The 21,409-nt window shown below is 38.5% G+C and overlaps 1 protein-coding gene across 1 annotated transcript in view; it reads left to right on the forward strand.

The window, feature by feature from the left end:
* ADGRV1 (adhesion G protein-coupled receptor V1) overlaps positions 1-21,409 on the forward strand; it is a 537,422-nt gene that overhangs the window by 227,222 nt on the left and 288,791 nt on the right. Inside the window, exons 79-83 of the mRNA XM_068981126.1 lie at positions 353-537; positions 3,565-3,814; positions 4,307-4,446; positions 5,977-6,137; positions 13,897-13,997. Coding sequence (XP_068837227.1) covers positions 353-537; positions 3,565-3,814; positions 4,307-4,446; positions 5,977-6,137; positions 13,897-13,997 — 837 coding nt within the window. The remainder of the gene's footprint in view (positions 1-352; positions 538-3,564; positions 3,815-4,306; positions 4,447-5,976; positions 6,138-13,896; positions 13,998-21,409) is intronic.

Consider the following 21,409-nt stretch of genomic DNA (forward strand, 5'->3'; position numbering starts at 1 on the left):
ACGAATTGGGATAGATGTAACAGTGAGTTTAATTTTAACTCATGATATTTATTATTGCAGTTAGAATTAAGTGACCCATGCAATCCTTTGGAGCTGTATCTAGATATTATATAGAAAATATTCTTGTGACTATGCCTTCTGTTTATGAAATGATTATACTTTTTAAAGTTCAAATGTATTTGACATTTAAATGTCAAATATAATTTTGACACTTCTCTCAAATTCTTTATAGGTTCATGTTTATTTTTGTTAATGTTAGTAACTGGTAATAAAGAACACATTATACCTTAGGTATCATTTAAGCAGTTGATTTTTTTAAGATACAAGTTTCATACTTGGGATTTTTTTTCAGATAACTGTTGAAGGGAAACAACAAGCATTAAGCATTGAAAGCCGAAATCTTTTCTATGAGATCCTTTGTGCTCTCGTTAACCCAAAGCGCAAGGACACTAGAGGATTCAGTCACTTTACTGAAGTGACGGAGAATTTTGCCTTTTCTCTACTGACTGATGTTACGTGTGGCTCTCCTGGTGAAAAGTAAGTTTCTTTTAATATAATACCTTACCTTACATGTATTCCTTTACAGGTTACAAGGTAATAAGAATGCAAATTGACATTTAGATGATGTAACTAAGGCTTATACAATCAATGAATTATACCTTATGGGCAAATTAAGTTAATTATTTGAAGAAAACATAGAAACTACATCCAGAAAAAATGAATTCATACTGTCAGTAATATATTCTTCTTGTTTTGTAGGGTCTTTTAAATAAAATGTCTTGTTATTTACTCATATAATGAGTAGAAGATACATTCTGAATAGGAAAGAAAAAGGATGATTCCAACTTTTAGAGTATTTTAGGCTATTTTTTAAATTGTGGTAACATATACATAAGACAGATTTTACCATTTAAACTATTTGTCTGTACTTCCTGGTAGCTCAGATGGTAAAGAATCTGTCTGCAGTGCAGGCAGACCTGGGTTCAGTTCCTGGGTGGGAGAGATCCCCTGGAGAAGGAATGGCAGCCCACTCTAGTTTTCCTGTGTAGAGAATCCCATGGACAGAGGAGCCCAGCAGGCTACAGTCCATAGGGTTACAGAGAACTGGACATGACTGAGCGGCTAACACTTTCACACTATTTTTAGGTGTACAATTCAGTGACACTTAGTATATTCACAGTTGTTGGGTAACCATCCCCAGTATGCATATCCAGAACTATCATCTTCTCAAATTAAAAATCTATGCATTACTAACTTTCCATTCCTCCTTCCCCCGGTCCTGGTAACCTCTATTCTACTTTTCAGTCTCTATTCAATTTGCTTATCCTAGCCATCTCATAAGTGGAATCGTGTAATATTTGTCCTCTGTGTTTGGTGTACTTTGCTTAGCATAATGTTTCTTCAAGTTTTATCCATGCTCTAGCATGCGTCAGAAATTCACTTTTTAAAAAAAAAATTGTTTTCATTGCTGTATAGTTGATTTACAATGTTGTGTTTCCACTGTACAGCAGAGTGATTCATTCATACGTATATTCTTTTCATGTTCCTTTCTCCTGTGGTTTATTACAGGACGTTGAATACAGACCCTGTGCTATACAGTAGGAGCTTGTTGTTTATACATTTCTGTACGAGAATAGTTGCACCTGCTAACTGCAAACCCCCGTCCCATCCCTCCCCTGACCTTTGGCAACCACCGGCCTGTTCTCTATGTCTTTGAGTCTGTTCTGTAGATATGTTCATTTGTGCCATTCCGATTCCACATATAAGTGATGTGATATAGTATTTGTCTTTCTGTTTCTGATTTACTTCACTTAGTTTGATAATGTCTGAGTCCATCCGTGCTGCTGCGAATGACATAATTTCATCCTGTTTTATGGCTGTGAGGTTCTCCATGGTATGCATGTACTACGTCTTCTTTATCCATTCGTTTGCTGATGGTCATTTAAGTTGTTTCCATGTCGTGGCTATTGTGAATAATGCTGTTATGAACATAAGGGTTCATGTATCTTTTAAAATTATAGTCTCTTCTAGACATGCGCAGGAGTGGGATTGTTGGATCATATGGCAACTGTGTTTTTAGCTTTTTGAGGAACCTCCTTAGTATTTTCCATAGTGGTTGCCCCAACTTACATTTCCGCCAACAGTGGTTCACTGGTCTCAGTCAGTTTGTACCTGGTCATGGGTGGAGAGGTCAATAGTGGCAGCTTTTAGCTCCAAGTCACCAGTGAAGATGTGGATGGAGAGATGAAGAGATGATTTTTTTTTATAAGCTGTTGTGGGTGGCCTATGTGGATTGAGATGTTTTAATGTGCATCCTGGATGCAGAGGTCTAGAGTCTGAATGAATGGCTGGACTAAAGATAAATATTCAAAAACACCAATTCAAATATGGTAAATATTTTTTTAATCTTTTTTTTTAATTTAAAAAAAATCTAGTATATAGCTAGAGGAAAAAGTTAGCCCCTCCCTTTTTCTTTTGTTTCTCAAATCTTCTATTTAAAATTCTCAACTCCATTTCCCAGGTTGGGCCTTGATGAGGTATTTGTATCCATGATGCAATTATATATACTCAGCATCACTTATGGCCCATCTAACTTACTTTTATCCTACTGTTTTCCACATATTTTCAGACAGGTTTCACTTATGATTTATCTTTGTGTCTTTTCATTATTTGCAGACATGATGCATCCACAGGAAAACATCTGTCAGATTTTTTGGAGGACTGGTTACAAAACACAGACTCACAGAACTTCTAGCCTCCCCTAGGCAAGGATTTTGATTTAGTAAGAATGGGATGTAATGTAGAAATTTTTTTTTTTTTTTTTTTGGCTAAGCCACTCAGCTTACAGGATCTTAGTTTCCTGACTAGGGATTGAACTCATTTGCCCTGCATTGGGAGCTCAGAGTCTTAACCACTGGACCACCAGGGAAGTCTCTAGAAATCTATATTTTTTAAAACAAGCTTCAAGGTGATTTCAACACACATTGAGGTTTAAAAAGCAGTTTCACTGAGCACAGAGTCTAGTGGCTTGGGGCTGTTGCAAACAGAATTATTAAATGGATAAAGACCCTGTTCAGGGCTATTTCTTTTATCAGACACATGGTTAAATTAGAAATGCTCTGATGGCTTAGAAGAGGGTGAGGTGAACTTGATGAGAACTTGGCTATAGATATATAAGGTTTATGATACTATTGATTATAAAGCAGAGAGTTTCAGTTGAATGGTGCATCCTTTCTCACCCTATTGCACCCATGCTGATGTGACTAACACAGAAATAGACATTTTATAGCACAGATTCTGATACCTGTGAAACAACTGTCAAAAACCCATGTTCTAGGTTAGAGGGGGGTTCAGGCAAGAGGATACAGACAGTTCTGTGCAAAAATCCTAACAATTCACCATAAAAGAACTGAAAGCACATTCTCTTTACTGCTTCTGGGTAGGCAGTATCATGGTTGTACATAAAGAACAGAGATCCGGTGTAATGGATTTTTAACAAATGTGAGTGGATATACATATGCAAATACATGCCATTTTAGCAGAACCTTCGCTTTTCTGTCATAGAGGCAAAACCATCCTTGACAGCTGCCCGTATTTGTCCATACTGGCTCTTCACTGGTACCCTCAGCAGATCAATGGGCACAAGTTTGAAGGAAAAGAAGGTGATTATATCCGAGTTCCAGAGAGGTTATTGGATGTTCTGGATGCAGAAATAATGGCCGGGAGAAGCACGTGTGAATTAGTCCAGTTTACAGAATATAGCAGCCAGCAGTGGTTTATGACTGGAAACAATTTCCATGCCCTGAAAAATAAGGTAATCTATCATTTAAAGAATTATGTAGTTGGAATCTGCTTTTTCCTTTGCAAACATGCTCCTTAGGACACATGTACTTGATTCGACTTATGGTAAGTGCTATATACGGTAAGCTAATGATGAAACATGTCCCATCTTTATGAGCTCTTTGTAGAATGTTTAGGCTCAAAAATAGTTGTAGCTATTTCCTTCATGTTTTATTGAATGAAATGAGGAGTAAGTGAAAAAAAATAGCTTTCACTAAAGCTATATCCCACTCCTGATGAAGACTGACAATGAAAATGGATATTATCACTTGGAGACTGGTCAGTAGCTGGAGTGAGGTAGGTCTGTGGTGGAAAACCAACCAGATGCCCTGTATTCATAATGAAGCTAATGATTAATAGTGCCAAAAGTGATGAGGAAAATGAAGCAAATTTCAGAATGGGAGATCCAGTCTTGACATTTAATTTGAAGATGTCGTTACATTTTCGGCTCTTTCTGGCATTACAGGTATTATCTTTGAGTGTGAAAGGTCAGAGTTCACAACCCCTGACCAACAGCAATGAGATTCTGTACAGGATTTATGCTGCCGAGCCTAGAATTGTTCCTAAGACTCCTCTGTGTCTCCTTTGGAATCCATCTGCTGCGAGGTACTTGTTAATAATTCTTTAAAATCAGAATTTGTTCCTTCTTCATTCTGGTACCATTAAGCCCAGTTTTTTGTACTGAACGTAGATGGTCTGGAGTGAGATTTTTTGGACTGGAAAATCACCTCCACACTAAATGAGGCAAAGCAGCATAGGAAGTGGTCTAGCCTTGTGCAGGTGGCAAATGGAGCCAAACAATTTTAATGTGTGTATAACACGTTACTTAACTCCTTTATTATTACGGCTTCCATGGGACTTAGCGTGAGTTCTGCTCAATTCAGATAACCTTCCTGTGATTACAAGTTAATTTATTGAGCGGTGAAGGAAATTCTTTTGACCCCTTCCCTCTGGACTTGTGGTTCTGGATCTGATGCTCTGTGTCTGGAGGGATCAGTATGGATTCATAACTCTAATCCATGTATGACTTGCAGCACATTTGGGGATTAAAGCACGCACAAGAAAAGGAAGAAGACAGTGACTCTTCCTTTGACTCTCCTTGGCCTCATGTTTCTGAGCAGTTCTCTCCCTGGGAGTTCAGCCGAGGTTGTAAGGTCAGGCATGGCTGGCCTAGAGTGTTTTGAGTTCAAATCAGTCACAAGATTCTGTTCCTTTCAGCCACACAAACTAAAATTCTGAAAAGGTTCCACAGCTTAGTTGAGTAACCAGCTGTCCTCTTCAAACACCAAAGTTCTGGCTAGTCTCTGTGGGAAAATAATTTTTCTTTGAAATTCCTAATATCTGAGGAAAGACTTTAAACCTAATACACAGATACTCTACAATCCTCAACGTATAATTACTAATGAATGTTTCAAGCTTGAATCCACTGTTGGGGTTAAGAAGCTTCATGTCCTTAGAAAAATAAGGGGATCAAGAGGAACTGGAAGTGACTACTCTTGAGCAGAGTAGTCCCTAAATAGTCACTGAGGGATGCTCAGAATTTGTGGCATGTGACACTGTATTTGCTATAATTGTGACCAACTTTTGGTGCTTAAGGTCAAACCTTATAGAAGGAAACACCTGAAAGAACCCTAGAAAACATGTATGTAATATAACTGGCTCAAAATCCAAATAGGTGGGGAAGGAAGTACTTAGACAAGCAAGTAATTTATGTGGTTCAAAATACAGGAGTTGTGTAAATGGGGAGGAGTGAGCACTGCTCGTCTTTGGCTGTGTTGACCTTTTGGTACTCTTGAATGCTGGGGAAGAATTCTTCCTGTTGAATACCTTGGGTTTGTTTGCTTTAGATGAGGTGGGGGCAAGTGCTGCTGGTTTGAGAGGGCCAGCTTCTTCGATATTGGCGATGCTTTTGCAGGTTTGGTTAATATTTAGGCGGCTGTTTAAGGTGTCTGTGGGATCTGCGGTTTCATGTCTTGGACAAGATGTTCCTTCTGGTGTTTCTTCTTAAACATTGGTCTGCTTCCATCTTGAGTAAAGAACACTTAGGATCAATAAATTATTTTTTCTTCGAAAGCTATCTCCACACCTTAAGTATTGATGAAAGAGGAGCAGTGACGATTGTGTTTTTTGCCCTAGCTGGTTGTCCGACAGTCAGTTTTGCAAAGTGGTTGAGGACACTTCCGGCTACGTGGAATGTGCCTGTTCATACATGTCTGTGTACGCGGTCTACGCCCAGACTGACAACTTGTCTTCATACAATGAAGCCTTTTTCTCTTCTGGATTTATATGTATTTCAGGTGAGTTATAATATGTTTGAGTAAATAATTTAAAATATTGATGAGAATAAAAGTTTTCCTAGGGTCCTTTTATATATATGCAGATGTACTGTAATTCATCAATGCTACAAGAAAATAAACTTTCTCATGGTCTTTTTTTTGTTTGTTTTTGTTTTTAATTTTCTTTTTTTGGCTGCATTGTGTATTGTGTGGGATCTTAGTTCCCTGACCAGGGATTGAACCTGTGCCCCTGCATTGGAAGCACATAGTCTTAGCCACTAGGCCAGGAAAGTCCCCTCTCATGAGAGAGGACATGAGAGATCATGTCCTATTCATTAATTCATACAGCCATTATTTATGGAGGACCAACTTTGTACTGGGGATAAGCAAGAGCAAGATATAGTTCCAACTCATCAGCAGTGTATATACACTACAATGTGAGACAGAAGTTAGATAGTAAAAAAGAGTTAAAGTTGATAGTGTTGATTTAGAAGGCAGATTCTGCAATAGATATCAGGATTGCATGAGATAATATAAATAAAGCATTTTGTATTTTCATTAAAAAATAAACCTACCTCGTGGATTGATTTGTATTTTTTGGTCTAGAACCTTTAAGTATATTCAACCACTATGTTAAAAGATAAATTTTCTTTCACCTTCTACATCTAGGTCCCATTTCTGTCAAGAATAGGAAATTGAGTAAGGTTAATGTCTGTCAAACGATTTACCTATAAGTAAACTTTGAACAGCTATAGAATTATTCTCATTTGCTGTTTTTACTTTATGGTTGGGAGTCTGAGAATTCCTTGCACTATATTTCTGTCCCCACCCTTATGGATTCTGTGTCCCGAGTCAGCTTTTACAGCCCTACAGCTGCTTTTATGAACAATATGCTACACAGAGAACTGGGTATAGGGTGACTGTGCATGTATTCAAATCCTGGTCCTGCTGTTGGCTAGTTGTGAGACCTGGGGCAAATACCTGTCTCCCCACCCCAAATACATGATTTTAAATTGTGTTAACAGGGTAGTAGATATACTGTCTCAAACAGTCTGCTTTAATGATGTTTGGTATGTAAATGTGATTATCACTGAATGCCTAGTGTGCAAACTGCCCCCTAATAATCTTTATTGATTCGGAAAATTCTGTGGAGGTAGAAGCGTGTAATTAATTATTCTTCTTTGTCCTGGTTGTTAAAATCTTTCCACTGTAATTTAATACTCTTTGCCCTAGTTCAAATATTTCCACTGTAGTTTCACTTTATAACATTATACATTTTCCTTACTGTGTCCTAATTCTAAACCTTAGATTCAATAGCAGATGTTAATAATTTCTCATTCTTAATAACATCTTCCATAGAATGATGGTTCTTGCTTAATAGATTCTTCTAGGTTCCAAAATCAGATGGCAACACCCTATTTTATTTGGATGCAATCTGTTTAGAGAAATTTCATAGACTGATGAAATAGAACCAACAGGTACAATGCTGAAATAACATCTGGATATCATCTCAAATGTAGAGACATAATTCTGAGTGCTAATATGACCCACAAAAATCCCTTGCTTGTTCTAAATACTCAACATCAAAGCAAAGAATTTTGCAAACTAAAGAGAGAGTGTTATCTTGATTATTTTAGAAGACTAGCAGGACTTTAAGATATTTTCTGAGAGAACTGGTAATAAATATATATGTTTGCAACTCACTCTTAAAAAGGCTACATGGACTTGCTCATGTATTTGAAAACCAACACCCAGATGTTAGTCTCTACCTGATTATTTTTGACTTGGAGTCATATTTGAAATCATCAGTGCTCTCCCCCTCTGTTCATGACGTTTTGCAACGTGGATTGCACGTTCATGAGGTGCTTCTGGCTTTGTGCTCCATTTCAGTTTCGGGGGAGGCTGATATTGCACTCCTTGGAGGGCCCCCAGACACAAGGTGAGAGATTTTTCCATATTTTACATACACATGCTCTCATTTAAGTCAGGACACACCAAATATCCCTTTGAATTTGGGAGCACTTTTCTTTTCTTGAAATGTGGCAACATGCAGTCAAATAGGAATTAAACCATTGTTTAATTTAAAAAAATTAAGATAGGTCACAGTGTATCTATTCTAATTCTGGTTTACAGTTCTGGTTACTCTACTAGAGCAGAGCAGTTGAAATGATCCAAGTATGTGTAATGGGGATGTAAGCCACGAAGTTGAGTAATCCTCAATTTGGAAAGGTGAAAGATTAGGATATATACCTGTGACTTTTAAAACTGTAAACCAGTTTATCAAATTGCAAGAAATTAAACTGAAGTTATCCATTGAAACTAATAATTATAGAGAGGAGAAGTAAATGACTGTGCATATAAGTGTAACGTTATGGGACTCATCTCAAAGGGGGAAGAAATACAGCTTATAATAACTTCAGGTGATAATGCCATAATCTTATAGTTACTAAGGAACCTAAGCATGCTTCTTACTATTTGGAGAATAACGTCAAGGAAACCTGCTCTGCTTCCCATAACTGTTGATGTTGGCCTGTCAAAGGTGGACATCAGATTAAAATCATCCTGATTTGATTCTGGGTACAATTCGTATGGCCTCATGAGCTTAATGAGACCCCTATATTCCAAAATCCACTTCGTTGTCAACATCAGTATGTGAACTTATCCATGTTTGATGTACTTGTAGGAGAGTCTCCTATTTTGAAGTGCTTTTAAACTGAGATTAGACTGCAGATCTCACATTTGTTTCTTTTTTTTTTTCTTTTTGTTCTCTGTGGTGGAGAAATCCTTTAACACATTAGTCAAACTAAAGCTATCCCTTTTAAATAACTAATAGTTTTGTTTACTCTATAGATTACTAAGTATATAAATGCCAACACATTGTCATTGTTTAAAGTAAGAGGAAATAACTGTCTGTAAATCGCTAAATACTTAGGTTTACAGGATAAGTAAATCAGCACAATCCAGAGTTCTTTGAAGCATGCTTATTCTTTTGTTCAGGTTTATTAAACTGTAAGGGCTTCCCAGGTGGGTCAGACAGTAAAGTATCTGCCTACAATGTGGGAGAACTGGGTTTGACCCCAGGTTGGGAAGATGCCCTGGAGAAAGGACTGGCAACCCACTCCAGTATTCTTGCCTGTAGAATCCCATGGACAGAGGATCCAGGCAGGCTACAGTCCATGGGATTGTAAAGAGTCAGGCACAGCTGAGCTACTAACACTTTCATTAAACTGTAAGAATATTCTAGTTTTGCCTTTTATAGTTTAGAAGCTGATATTTTGATAGCTTTTCTAGAAAAAAAAAAACTTTATTAGATGCCACCCATTCTTTTCAAATTATTTTTGAAGATGAGATATTTTCTAAACTTCTGTGTCACATTCGCCCCAAAATATTAAGTTCATATTCACAGTAATCATTGTCCTAAGTTAGCCATTATCATTATGGGGAGAGTATATAAAAAGTTTCATTCTATCAAATAGGGAGTTATTCACAAGAAGAATAGAGAAAGATGTGTAAGAGTTTTAAAAATATATATAAGTAGTTTGAAAGGGTAACTGCAGGTGATAGAAAAGGCAGAGAGCTTCATCTGACTCTGACATGGCATGAAAATGTAGAATGTGTCTTGCTAGGTACGCGTAGCTGTGTTGTTTAGCATTGCCCTGGCTGCACGTAACGGAAGACGAGTCAAACATACTAAATAAGCAGATTTAGTTCCAGGATTGATGAGTTCAGCACCTCAGTGGCATCAGCAGGGGCCCAGGCTCTTATGTTCCTGTCTTGCGCTCCTCAAAGGTTTTTCTTTTACTTTCTCCACCTCGCCTCTCCATGGTCTTGAGCGGGCTGTGGCAGCTCTGAACTTCCCACAGCTATGTGTGGGCTTGCCAAGAGAAAAGCACTTATTTGGATCCTGTTTTAAGAGCCATGAAAACTGCTGAAAACCGCCCAGAGTGTTTCCCCTCACATCTCTGACCAGAACTGTGTTGTGTGGCCTTTTCCAAACAGTCCCTTTACAGTCTGACACACCATCTCTGGTCAGTGTTTCTTTGATGATGGAAGCATTGTGCCCTCTTGAGGGTGGTGGCTACTGACCATATCTGGTTATCGAGCCCTTGAAATGTGGCTAGAACAGTTGGGACCTGAATGTTTCATTCTATTTAATTCTAATTAATTAAAATCTACATGGCCCTGTGAGGCTATTGTACTGAACTTCACATGTTACCCGAAGGCTGGTCTCCTGGTAACCTCCTCCCTCTGGAGTAAATTCTTCTAATACACAGAACTTGTGTACTGTCAAATGTTGCCTATGGACTTTTGTTCAACCTAGTAGACTTTTCCGGACTGACAGTTTTGTTTTCCTGTCTTCAGCTTATTAGTAGTTGTAATCCAGGGGCATTGTGTGGAAGGGAGGGTTGAAGGAATTTGGGAATTAGTAGAGATGAGCAACAGAAATGTTAAAAAGGTGATAGTTACAGCTAGCATTCGGTGGAGGAATGGAAAAAACCTAAGGTAACAGGTGAGTATCTGATTTAATAATCTAGCGGTCATTTGGGTTTTCTTATGTTTATCTATAGAGGTGGCGTTAGTGATAAAGAACCTGCTTGCCAGTGCAGGAGACATGGGTTTGATCTCTGAGTCAGAAAGATGCCCTGGAGGCGGGCATGGCAGCCCACTCTGGCATTCTTGCCTGGAGAAGCCCCTGGACAGAGGAGCCTGGCGGGCTACAGTCTATAGGGTCACAAAGAATCAGACACAACTGAAGTGATTGAGCACCTATGCATAGAGGAGACAGAGATACATAATAAAAAAATATAAAATTTATAAATATTTTAAAGGAATTTTCATGGGAAAAATGTAATATTTGACTTCTGGAGGATAAACTAGTTATTTTGAAAGTATATCTCATTTTTAAGGGATACCAAACAAGAGTTGTTTGCTAGATATGAATGGTCATACATAAACATTACACATTTATGCACATACAGACATTCAAATATTGTATAGATAGATAACAAGCTCTTTGGTCGTCTTTGGTACTAACAAAAGAATCTAGCTGTTCTTTAGAGTTTTTCTTATCTAAATCAAAGATTATCAATGTTATTATTTTGTTAAGGGTAATTTATCTTCCCTCTTACTGTCTAATCATATAGAAAAGTTATTTGTGTTAGTAAACTGATAAATTTTTTTTCCAATGAGGTCTGTAACCTACATAGTGCTAGGGAAAAAAAGTAAATGAAGATTATTCAATTAGTTACATGTTTGTTTTTCTGCCTAGTTGCCATGGAATCAATCTCTAAGAAACTATTTAGAGTTTACCTTGAGATAATACCTGGAATTGTTCTGCTTTACTTTTTAGAATTCCTTTTAGAATTATAACTTTTGTACTATGTGATTTATATATTAAGGAAATTTAAACCAAAAAAATAATTGTTAGTTAAAAAAAATCTGGCTTGTAAATTTAAATTTTGTATGCTAAATATAGTTCTTCAATATCAGATGAGAAAATAAAAGATAAATACTTGGTCTTTAGGAACTCGGTAACCAAAGTATTTATTTCTTTACATCTAAGGTATTCAGTAACTCTCCCAAGGTCAGCTGAGGCCAGGCTGCCTGAGGCTTTTTTCGCTGCGTCCTTTTTTCCTAAATAAAACAAGCACTTAAATAACATCATACATCATAGTTACAAGCTATCAGAGTCCAGCCCATTTTCCTGCCCCTGGCTTTGAGTCCTGGACTGCCACCAGGCATCATGCTAGCATTTTTAATTACAGCTTCGTAGACTTAATTAAATATTCTTGATCTGGTCAAGTTTAAGTGTACTAAATTTATATCATGAAATGGGAGTATAATGGAGAATTACCAACTTAGGGGGAAAGGCTGTGAATAAGCTCTTTGGGGGAACTAGAAAAAAATAGTTGATTCAGGAGTATTTTTCCTTTGCCCAACACAAATCCCCTTGCCTCATATTGTTACCATCCACCATGGTAAGCTCACAGAAAAGCACATATTTGTCATCATGTGGCCTACAATGAACTGAGACTTGCAAGGCCCTGCTTTTTAGTCAGTGTATTTCACACAGAGACATACACACACACTCAGTCTCTCTCTCTCTCTCACTCAACTTGAACTTTGAGTTTAAGGTGGCTCTGATCATCATAGAAATGCAAAGTGTACATTGGTGAGTTTGGAACAACAGCTTCAATAGTTTATAAGCTGCCTAAGCAAAGATGCAGTTTCTGGGTATATTGTATACCTTTGTGGTTGGATTTGGGAGGCACCCTCAGGACCTGCACACCTGTCCCAGAATGCCTCATGGCAACCTTCCAAAAAAATGGATTACTGCGGATCTCTTGGCCAAATTTCTAGGCCGAAAGCCTTGACTAATGCAGAGCCTCACTTCCTGTGTGAAACTTTGTCTACCTTTTGCAAACCTAAACATACTGAGAGCTTTTCCCGAAAGGACTTCTGAGAGGCATTTCTGTGCTGACGAGTAGTCACAGACCCCACGTGGGCATTTTGCAGCTGCCCAGTCAGCTTATGCCAAAATGTGGGTATGTTCCATCGCTTCAGAAAAGATAATGAGGAAACAAAATAAACGCAGCTTCTCCTGTTTGCCAGGGGGGCGTTGATGAATGAGATAATGCGTGGAAAACACAGGGCAAAGCAACATACACAAGCTGGTTGTTATGTGTGAATACTTCTAGACAGAATAACCCTGCAGAGGGTGAGAGTGGAGTAAAAGGCCTAAGTGATAAAGCAAATGCGTTGCTTTATGCAGCACACTTAAATTTTTAAAAGTCAGGAAATCTTTTAAATTATATATACATTCTGCATTTAAAACCTAATACTAGGGACTTCCCTGGCAGTCCAGTGGTATAGACTTCTCCTTCCAATGCCGGCGGGTGTTGGTTCAGTCCCTAGTTGGGGAGCTAAGATCCTGTATCTGTGGCCAAAAACCCAAAACATAAGCAATATTGTAACAAATTCAATAAAGACTTTTAAAATGGTCTGCATACAAAATCTTGAACTAATATTAAAATAAACTTATACAAATTGCAAGATAAAAAAATTATGGGTTAGTCCTGAGATTCTGATCATTCCCTTGAAGTAGTGTAGGTAGGTGAGTTCAAGTAGATTCAAAGAAAATAATAATGTTTTCAACACCACTTAGAAACGTAGATATTTAGGTTAAAAACCATCTTGGTGGGAAAGAACACATTTTGTTCCTGGGTTTTGGCACCCAGGAGTGTAAGGTTGCTTTTAAAATTCATAATCACCACTTTTGTAATTGCCTAACTATTCTTAGTAGATAAAAGGGGTAATTACCAAACCTGAGTTTTGGTAGCATCAACCCCAATTTTATGCCTGAAAAATTCACCTATTCACCTCCACAAATACATCTATTTAGCCAAGGCACCCATTCTTAGAAAATTTAGATTGGAATTTGATTCTTTTCTTAAGCAGTAATACTTGCCTGATGTATTACTGGAAGTTTTATGAAGTTATTAATCAGCTTAATTTGTGCTTTCTTTTTAGTAGGGAAGTAAACAAGTAGATATTTGAAATGTAAAGTTCCCCTTTGGGCTTAATTGAGAAGTGTGAGGATTTTATATGTCTGGTCAAGTGGAGTGGGTTGAAATTGAAACATGAATGTCCCCAGAAATATTGTGCTACGCGACTTTGTACTGTAAGCACAAAGATATTGTGCTTACCCTCTGAAGATTTAACCATGCTCCTGTTTGTTCATGGATTGTAAAACCACACACGGGCTCTTTTGTTCCTGCAGGTCTCTGCCTGGCTGTTCTTTCCCATATCTTCTGTGCCAGGTATTCCATGTTTGCGGCTAAACTTCTGACTCACATGCTGGCAGCCAGCTTAGGTACACAGGTAGGAGAGCGTGGGATTTCCCACTTTCATGCAATGTTCATTTCTTCTTCTGTGATCCTTGAGCTGAGTGTATAAGTAAAATTTAATCTCACCCTAGTTGAAATAAGCTTGCTTAGTTTTGTAGTGGAGAAGGATGAGAAAGGAGACCGTAAGAGCAAATGAGAGTATCAGGTCTAAGCAGTGTAACATTTTTGAGCTCCTTTATCCCTTCTATAGATAATTGCCTTAATATCACCACTCACAAAGAAAATAGCTGCTGCTTATTAAGAAGCATCATGTTGGCAATGTATACATGTAAATATATTGTATATATAATGTTTATATTAAAATTAGTCCATGGGGTCGCTGAGGGTTGGACACGACTGAGCGACTTCACTTTCACTTTTCACTGTCATGCATTGGAGATGGAAATGGCAACCCGCTCCAGTGTTCTTGCCTGGAGAATCCCAGGGACGGGGGAGCCTGGTGGGTTACTGTCTATGGGGTCGCACAGAGTCGGACACGACTGAAGCGGCTTAGCAGCAGCAGCAGCAGCACATTTTAGTTTAATCTGAATAAAATATGCTGTGTTACAGACCCTTTATATGGAGGGCATTAAAATGATAGACATTTTAAGACATCTGGATAATATATTTTGCTTCATTTAGTGTTATAGAATACAATTTGGTAGAAGTTTCTCTTTTGAAAAGCTGTCTATGGCAGAAGAAATAACATGGAAAACACTGAGTCATTCATTAGCATGCGTTTTAAACTGTATAGTTTTTAAAGCCCAGAAGGCAGATCGAGATGAAATTAAATGCCTTTTCTGTCCATAAGGTACTCACAGTCTAAAACAGTAGATGTGTGTACAGATAACTCTGATGCAGTGTGGTAAGTGTAAACACTGACTGTGTGTGAAGATACGTGAGGACTTAAATTTTTCTGTGAAGGTTAAGAAAGTCTTCCTAGAGGAGGTGATATTTGGGCTGAGCTCAAATGAAAAGTTCCCGCAGCTTCTTGATTAGCAGTGAGATGGGCATAGACGTAAGTATAAGTAAACAGGAAAAAGCATGATCACTTCTACTTGAAGGCTGTAATTACAGTTCTAGATTGTAAGGATACACTATATAGTGTTATTATTGAGAGAACTTGGTAATACTATTTTATAAAATTTCCTCTTTTTTGGATGGTGGGTGCACTTCTAGAGTGCAGAAAATGCTGTTTCCTGATTCTTTGCTGGTGTATGCATGATTCGATGTATGTAAATTTATTGTGCTGTATGCTTAGATTTTGCATGCATTTTAAAATGCTAATGGCATTCTGTTGAATTCCAGGCAGAACTTTTGAAAATATTATTAGAGGAGGGGCTGAAACATAAAATGGAAAATTATTTGGAACACTGTCCTTCTCTTGCCTATTTTGCTCCCAGGAGTGAAAATGACATGAGTAAATTTCATAACTCTCTTTTTTAGGGGACAATTAACTGCTGAATTCTAAGTAGAAGATCCCAGATTGTGCTTTTAAAGTACCTATGAACTATGAAAGGTAACAGCTGTTACCAAAGAGGGGCTTACATTGAGTTTGACAAGGCTATTTATATTGCCTTGGTAACTATCTTAGCTGTCTGATCTTGCCTTTGCTTCTTGTATTTAAGATCTTAGAAAACCCGCCTTCCATAATTAGCGTTTACTTGGCTGTATTCACCACCCACTCTGGTGATTTTTTGGCAGCAAAGTTTGTACAAGTCTTAATTATAGAACCATAGAATTACAGACAACTCTTCAGTGTCCTAGCAGACAAATTTGCTCATGTCTAGGGATGTGAAAAAGAAGACTCAGGATTTATATCTTGGGATGTTGCCTTCTGATTCACATTGCACTTAACATTAATTTTGGAGAAAGTGGTTAGTCAAATCCCTGTTTTTCACTATATTTTTAGAAGAGATAAAACAGTGTGGCATGAACACCCTGCACTGTTTGACTTGTGACATGGAATAACTAAAAAATAATGTCCGTAGTTTATTTTTGGCAGGAGGATTGTTGATAGGTTTTTGATAAAAAGTTCTCTTTCCTCAAAATGTTTTACCCATCTACTTTGATTTTTAAATACACCCTCTAAAATAAAGAGAATAATTTTCTCCCTTAAAACCTTTTAGCTAAGCCTTTGAAAATTTCTTAGATTCTCCAAAAATAGAAATGGAACTGACTGTAGGAACTTGGGCCTGCCTTTTCTTTTATTGATTTTAAAATCATGTTTATATCTGTAGTTACAGAATCTTGCCAGTTGTGGGGCGGGTGGCGGGGGGAGGGGGGGGTCTAGGTCCTTTCTTAGATCTCTCTTTTGAATCTTCTATCAACTCAAGGTTCATATTCTTGTAGAGAAGTCTTAAAAAAAATACAGTTCGACCTGTGGTTCTTTGGCTAAAAGAATAAAATTTCTCTAGATGACCTCAAGAGTTTGAGTTGTGAATCTTTTGCAGGCAGGTCTGCCAAGACCGTTTGGTTTTAAAGTCTTTATTTCTGGCCTAAGTTGAATGATTTTGTGGGAAAGGGCAGAATGGAAATGTAATGGCCTCTGACTTCCTCTTAGGACCGTGTGTCAGTGAGGGAGGCAGTCAGCAGGAGGAGAATGTGGTAGTCTGTCTCTGCTTCTAGAAATATATATTATATCTAATATTCATAAATCTGGAATTTATGCCATTCAAGCATCTTTGAGAACCACTGACTATAAACTACCAGCAGGTGGCAGTAGACGATTTTTCTTTTCCCCCAAAAACTGGTTTTTGGTCTCTAGCAAAGATGGAGTTTGAATCTGCCTGCCAGTGTAGGAGATTCAGGAGATGTGGGTTTGATCCCTGGGTCTGGAAGATCTCCTTGGAGTAGGAAATGGCAACCCAGTCCCGTATTCTTGACTAGAAAATTCCATGGACAGAGGAGCCTGGTGTCCGTGGGGTCACAAGGAGTCGGACATGACCGAGCTACCTAACTGAACTGAAAGACGAAGTTCAGTAGAAAACTTGAGATTTTTTTTCTCAGCACTTCTTTCACTGGGCTAAAGAGTATTCTACTGCAGCTTAGAAAGTAGGCATTTGTGATTTTCTACCTCTCCTCTTTTATCTCCTTTGTTCAGAATTGAACTAACGAGTCTGAAAGGTACTGTGAGAAAGCTTATGCATTACTAACTTGGGCTTCCCTGGTGGCTCAGACGGTAAAGAATCTGCCTGCAGTGCAGGAGACTCGGATTCGATCCCTGGGTCAGGAGGATCCCCTGGAGAAGGTCTTGGCAACCCATTCCAGTATCCTTGCCTGGAGAATCCCATGGACAGAGGAGCCTGACAGGCTACAGTCCATGGGGTTACAAAGAGTCGGACACGACTGAGCAACCAGTACTTTCTTCTTTACTTACTTTTCAGCTTGGACTATATCTTTCTATCACTTATCATTTATAGAAAGTATATATCATTCAGGGGCATAACATTATTTTCGTTATATTTATGTTGTTATAAGCTTTAGGAAGTGTGTTGTTACAGAAAACTCTGTTTATTGAAGTGTCACGGAAGTTTTGAGATCCAATCTGTGTTTTCATTATTGTTTACTTTTAAAGGATGTGTTTTTCCTTCCATGCCAAGTTAATATTTCTCGTTCATCTGAAAGAATGACAAGAAATTTTGAGACCGTTATCTTCAAGCTTGAAGGAGAAGAGAGCAAACACATTTTCATGGCATTGGGTGCTATTTCTCAGAAAAACATCTAATTATATCTTTGAAATTTTTATCTTAGAATCACATTGCCAACCCATGTGTGCCCTGATAAGGCTGGTAAACAGCTAGGACAAAGGACAAGTTTGCAGTTCAGGGTTCTCAGTTCTGGGGGTTCTGTCAGGAAAAGCAATTCTCCAAATCTAAAAAAAGAACAGAAGTTTCCTCATAGAAAACATGACGATAAGATAGAACTGCATTTGCTGTGATTAATAAACTTAACTAGAGCAAAATGTTTGCACTTTTTTTTTTTGTCCCCTAATTTTTTGTTTTTGTTTGCTTGCATGGCCTAAGCAGGGGGTTTTCCCAAGTGGCGTGGTGGTAAAGAATCCGCCTGCCAATGCATGAGACGTGGATTCAATCCCTGGATCAGGAAGATCCTCTGGAGTAGGAAATGGCAACCCAGTTCAATATTCTTGCCTGGAAAATTCCATGGACAGAGGAACCTGTCAGGCTACAGTCCAGAGAGTCACAAAGAATCAGACACGACTGAGCATGCACGCGCGTGTGTGCGTGCACACACACACACACACACACACACACACACACGGCTTAAGCACATTTTTCTGAAGCTGCAAAGCAAATTAGTCTAGAAACAAATGTGTATAAAAATACTCTCTGAATTCAGATGATGCCAAATATCTGAGAATTTGATATGAATTATTGGTAGCCGCTTGATGTCTAGGTGTTTTAGCTTGCATAGGCCTTCTCCTTAAGAAGGGACTAGGAAATCACCTTAAAATTCGGAGGACTGTCCTCTGGAATTTAGCAAAAGCGATGTGTACAGTTTTCTCATTCCTTCTGTAATGTTTTGAGAGGTCATGTTGCCATGTCATTTTGTTTCCTGGGTGGGATTGTGCTCAGATCTTCCTGCCAGTAAATTCTGCTTTAAACTGCAGTTTATTTTATTTTAGCTGTGAGTATCTGCATCTTTGAGTCTCAGGATCATTGGCTGTACATGACAGAAGCCAGAAGCCCGCTGTGACCTCTTCAATACTGGTTCCTTGTGGCTACTCCAGGGTCTGGTTTCTCTCCTGGCAGCTTGCATTGCTGTGTTGAGACTGTCAGCTCAAGAAGGTCATTGTGTGTGTAGGATCTGGAAACATGTATCTGATAGGCATGTTCTTGTGGATTGAAGCAGGGTCAGATGGCAGTTGTAAAATGTTCATTACTAAGAACAGATTTTTCATTAGTTGGAAGTTTTGGTCAATAGCTTGTTAAGCAGAGTATCCTTTGTTATTTTTGCTTTTGTTATTTAAGAAAAAGAAATTTAAAAATTTAAGTACGAGAATCAAAATTGAACCTTGCTTGAGTCTAGGAACTTGAGAAGCACAAATGTTACTATTCAGTATAACATTTATGATCTTATATTAGTGCAGATGTAAATGGATTAGGTAAGTGTTTCCTGAAGTTTGATGTAGGCATCTTGTTAAAATTCAGATACTAAATCATTAAGTGTGAGTAGGTTTCTGATTTCTGTTTATTGAGGGATTAGGCTAGCTCTATCAGTGAAGAATCTGCCTGCAATGCTGGAGACCCAGGTTATATCCCTGAGCCAGGAAGACCCCCTGGAGAAAGGAGTGGCAACTCACACTCCAGTATTCTTCCCTGGAGAGTCGCAGGGACAGAGGAACCTGGCGGGCTACAGTCCATAGGGTTGGAAAGAGTCGAGCGTGACTTAGTGTGTCCAACTAACACTTTCATTATTTCACTTCTGGTTGTTGCTGCTGCTACTGCTGTATTGCTGTTATTGGTATTATTATTACTTAACCAACCCGTAGTATTAACCTGTTTGATTTACTATAAAATTATTTGTTGAAGAAATTCCACTAATTAAATGTTTACTATCATTTAAAGTGTCATTGCCTTGAAAACATTTACAAATATTAATGTTTCCTCCCTGAGGAAGAAACTTCCGCTTCTGTTTCCTTCTGGTTTTCTTTTCTTCCCCTCTGGGTTACTAAGGGGATTCCCTGGTAGCTCAGTTGGTAAAGAAGCTGCCTGCAGTGCAGGAGACCCCAGTTCTATTCCTGGGTCGGGAAGATCCACTGGATAAAGGATAGGCTACCCCCTCCAGTATTTCTTGGGCTTCCCTTGTGGTTCAGCTGGTAAAGAATCTGGCTGCAATGTGGGAGACCTGGGTTCCATCTCTGGGTTGGGAAGATCCCCTGGAGGGTTACTAAGATCCTCAGACAAAAGAACTCATGTAGGTCTGAGAGTGTAGACCAGACTTTTATTTTGGTTTTCTCATAGCATTTCACATTTCCAGAACTTCTCAGGGTTGTTTTTGGACATAAACTGCCAGAAGGAAAGTATAGCCAGCCCCATCCCCCATTTCTTTCCTCTGTAGAGCTTGTAAGCACCCCTACGTCAATAGTATTGAGTATGTAGGGCTTTTATTTTTGTACAGAAAATTTTCAGGTATTTAACCGTATCTTTCCTTTATGTAGACATTGACTTGGTGAACGTGAATAAAGAGCATTCTACACACAGCCATGAATATACATTTGAGTTCAACTTATTGAACTATTCACTTCTAGTTTAGGTATGCTCATTAATGTGGCCAAAATATCACCACATTCATGATTATGAATACCCATTTAGCCATCCAGCGGTGAAATTAAAACAAAAATTTGAACATCCCCCATTAGAATCATCAATCATCTGTGAACTCACCTGCTTCCACCTCATCCACCCTATGACAGTGTTGAAATTGTGCAGCGGGAAATACCAGGCGAGATATATACACGTGAAGCGTGTAAATAACAGTCTGAAAGTGAACCTTATGGTAAGAACCAAGCTGTATGTTAGCTGTGGGTGGGGGCCTCAGCTTGAAAAGTCTCCATGGAGCGAGTAGAATCAGACTCAGTTGTTTAAAAGATGGATGAGATTTGAAGAAATAAGATGTGGCACACTCTAGGCAGGGAAAGACCAGGAATAAAGACCCAAAGGCTATAGTGACCCTGGGAGTCCCATTAGGAAAGGCCTGCTGGAAAGGCCAGCAACAGGTAAGGTGGTTGTGTATTATTTAAGAACTAATGGGAGACACCGATGGAGTAGTCCAAAAGGGCACAACATTAAAGGATTAATCTGGCAATTAGAGATTAACTTGAAAATGGATTAAGGCAGGAGAAAATAGAATTCAGGAGATCAGTTTTGAGAGGCGAGTTGGGCAGTTTTGCCATCATCTGGTTATCATGCGTCATGAGGTTGGACAGTGGCAATGGCAATGAAAACTCAAAGGAAAGAACTGAATGAACACACACACTCTGTTTTGGACTTCTCTAGCGGTCCAGGGGTTAAGACTCCGCACTCCCAAAGCGGAGGATTCTCTATGCTGCTGTTGCTGGAAAAACAACCCCCAAAAAACACTAAGAAAAACTTGTTTGCTCTGTGAAAGTGTTACTGTTTCAGTTTTGTATTTAAATCAGTACAAAAGTCACATTGTAAATTTTATCTTATTTAATGTATCAATAAAGATTCTATAGCACCTACTGAGCATTAAATGAGGTTGATACTAGTACTCTTCCTATTTTACAACCGAGGAAACTGAGGCACGAAGAATATTAAGTTACTTGTTCTAGGTCTTGTAGTAATACGTGAAAGAACTGGAAATGGAACGCAAGCAGCCTTTAATCCTGGGCTTCCCAAGTGGCTCAGTGGTAAAATAATTCAC

Source organism: Capricornis sumatraensis, chromosome 9 (genome assembly GCF_032405125.1).
Source record: "Capricornis sumatraensis isolate serow.1 chromosome 9, serow.2, whole genome shotgun sequence".
Taxonomy (NCBI): domain Eukaryota; kingdom Metazoa; phylum Chordata; class Mammalia; order Artiodactyla; family Bovidae; genus Capricornis; species Capricornis sumatraensis.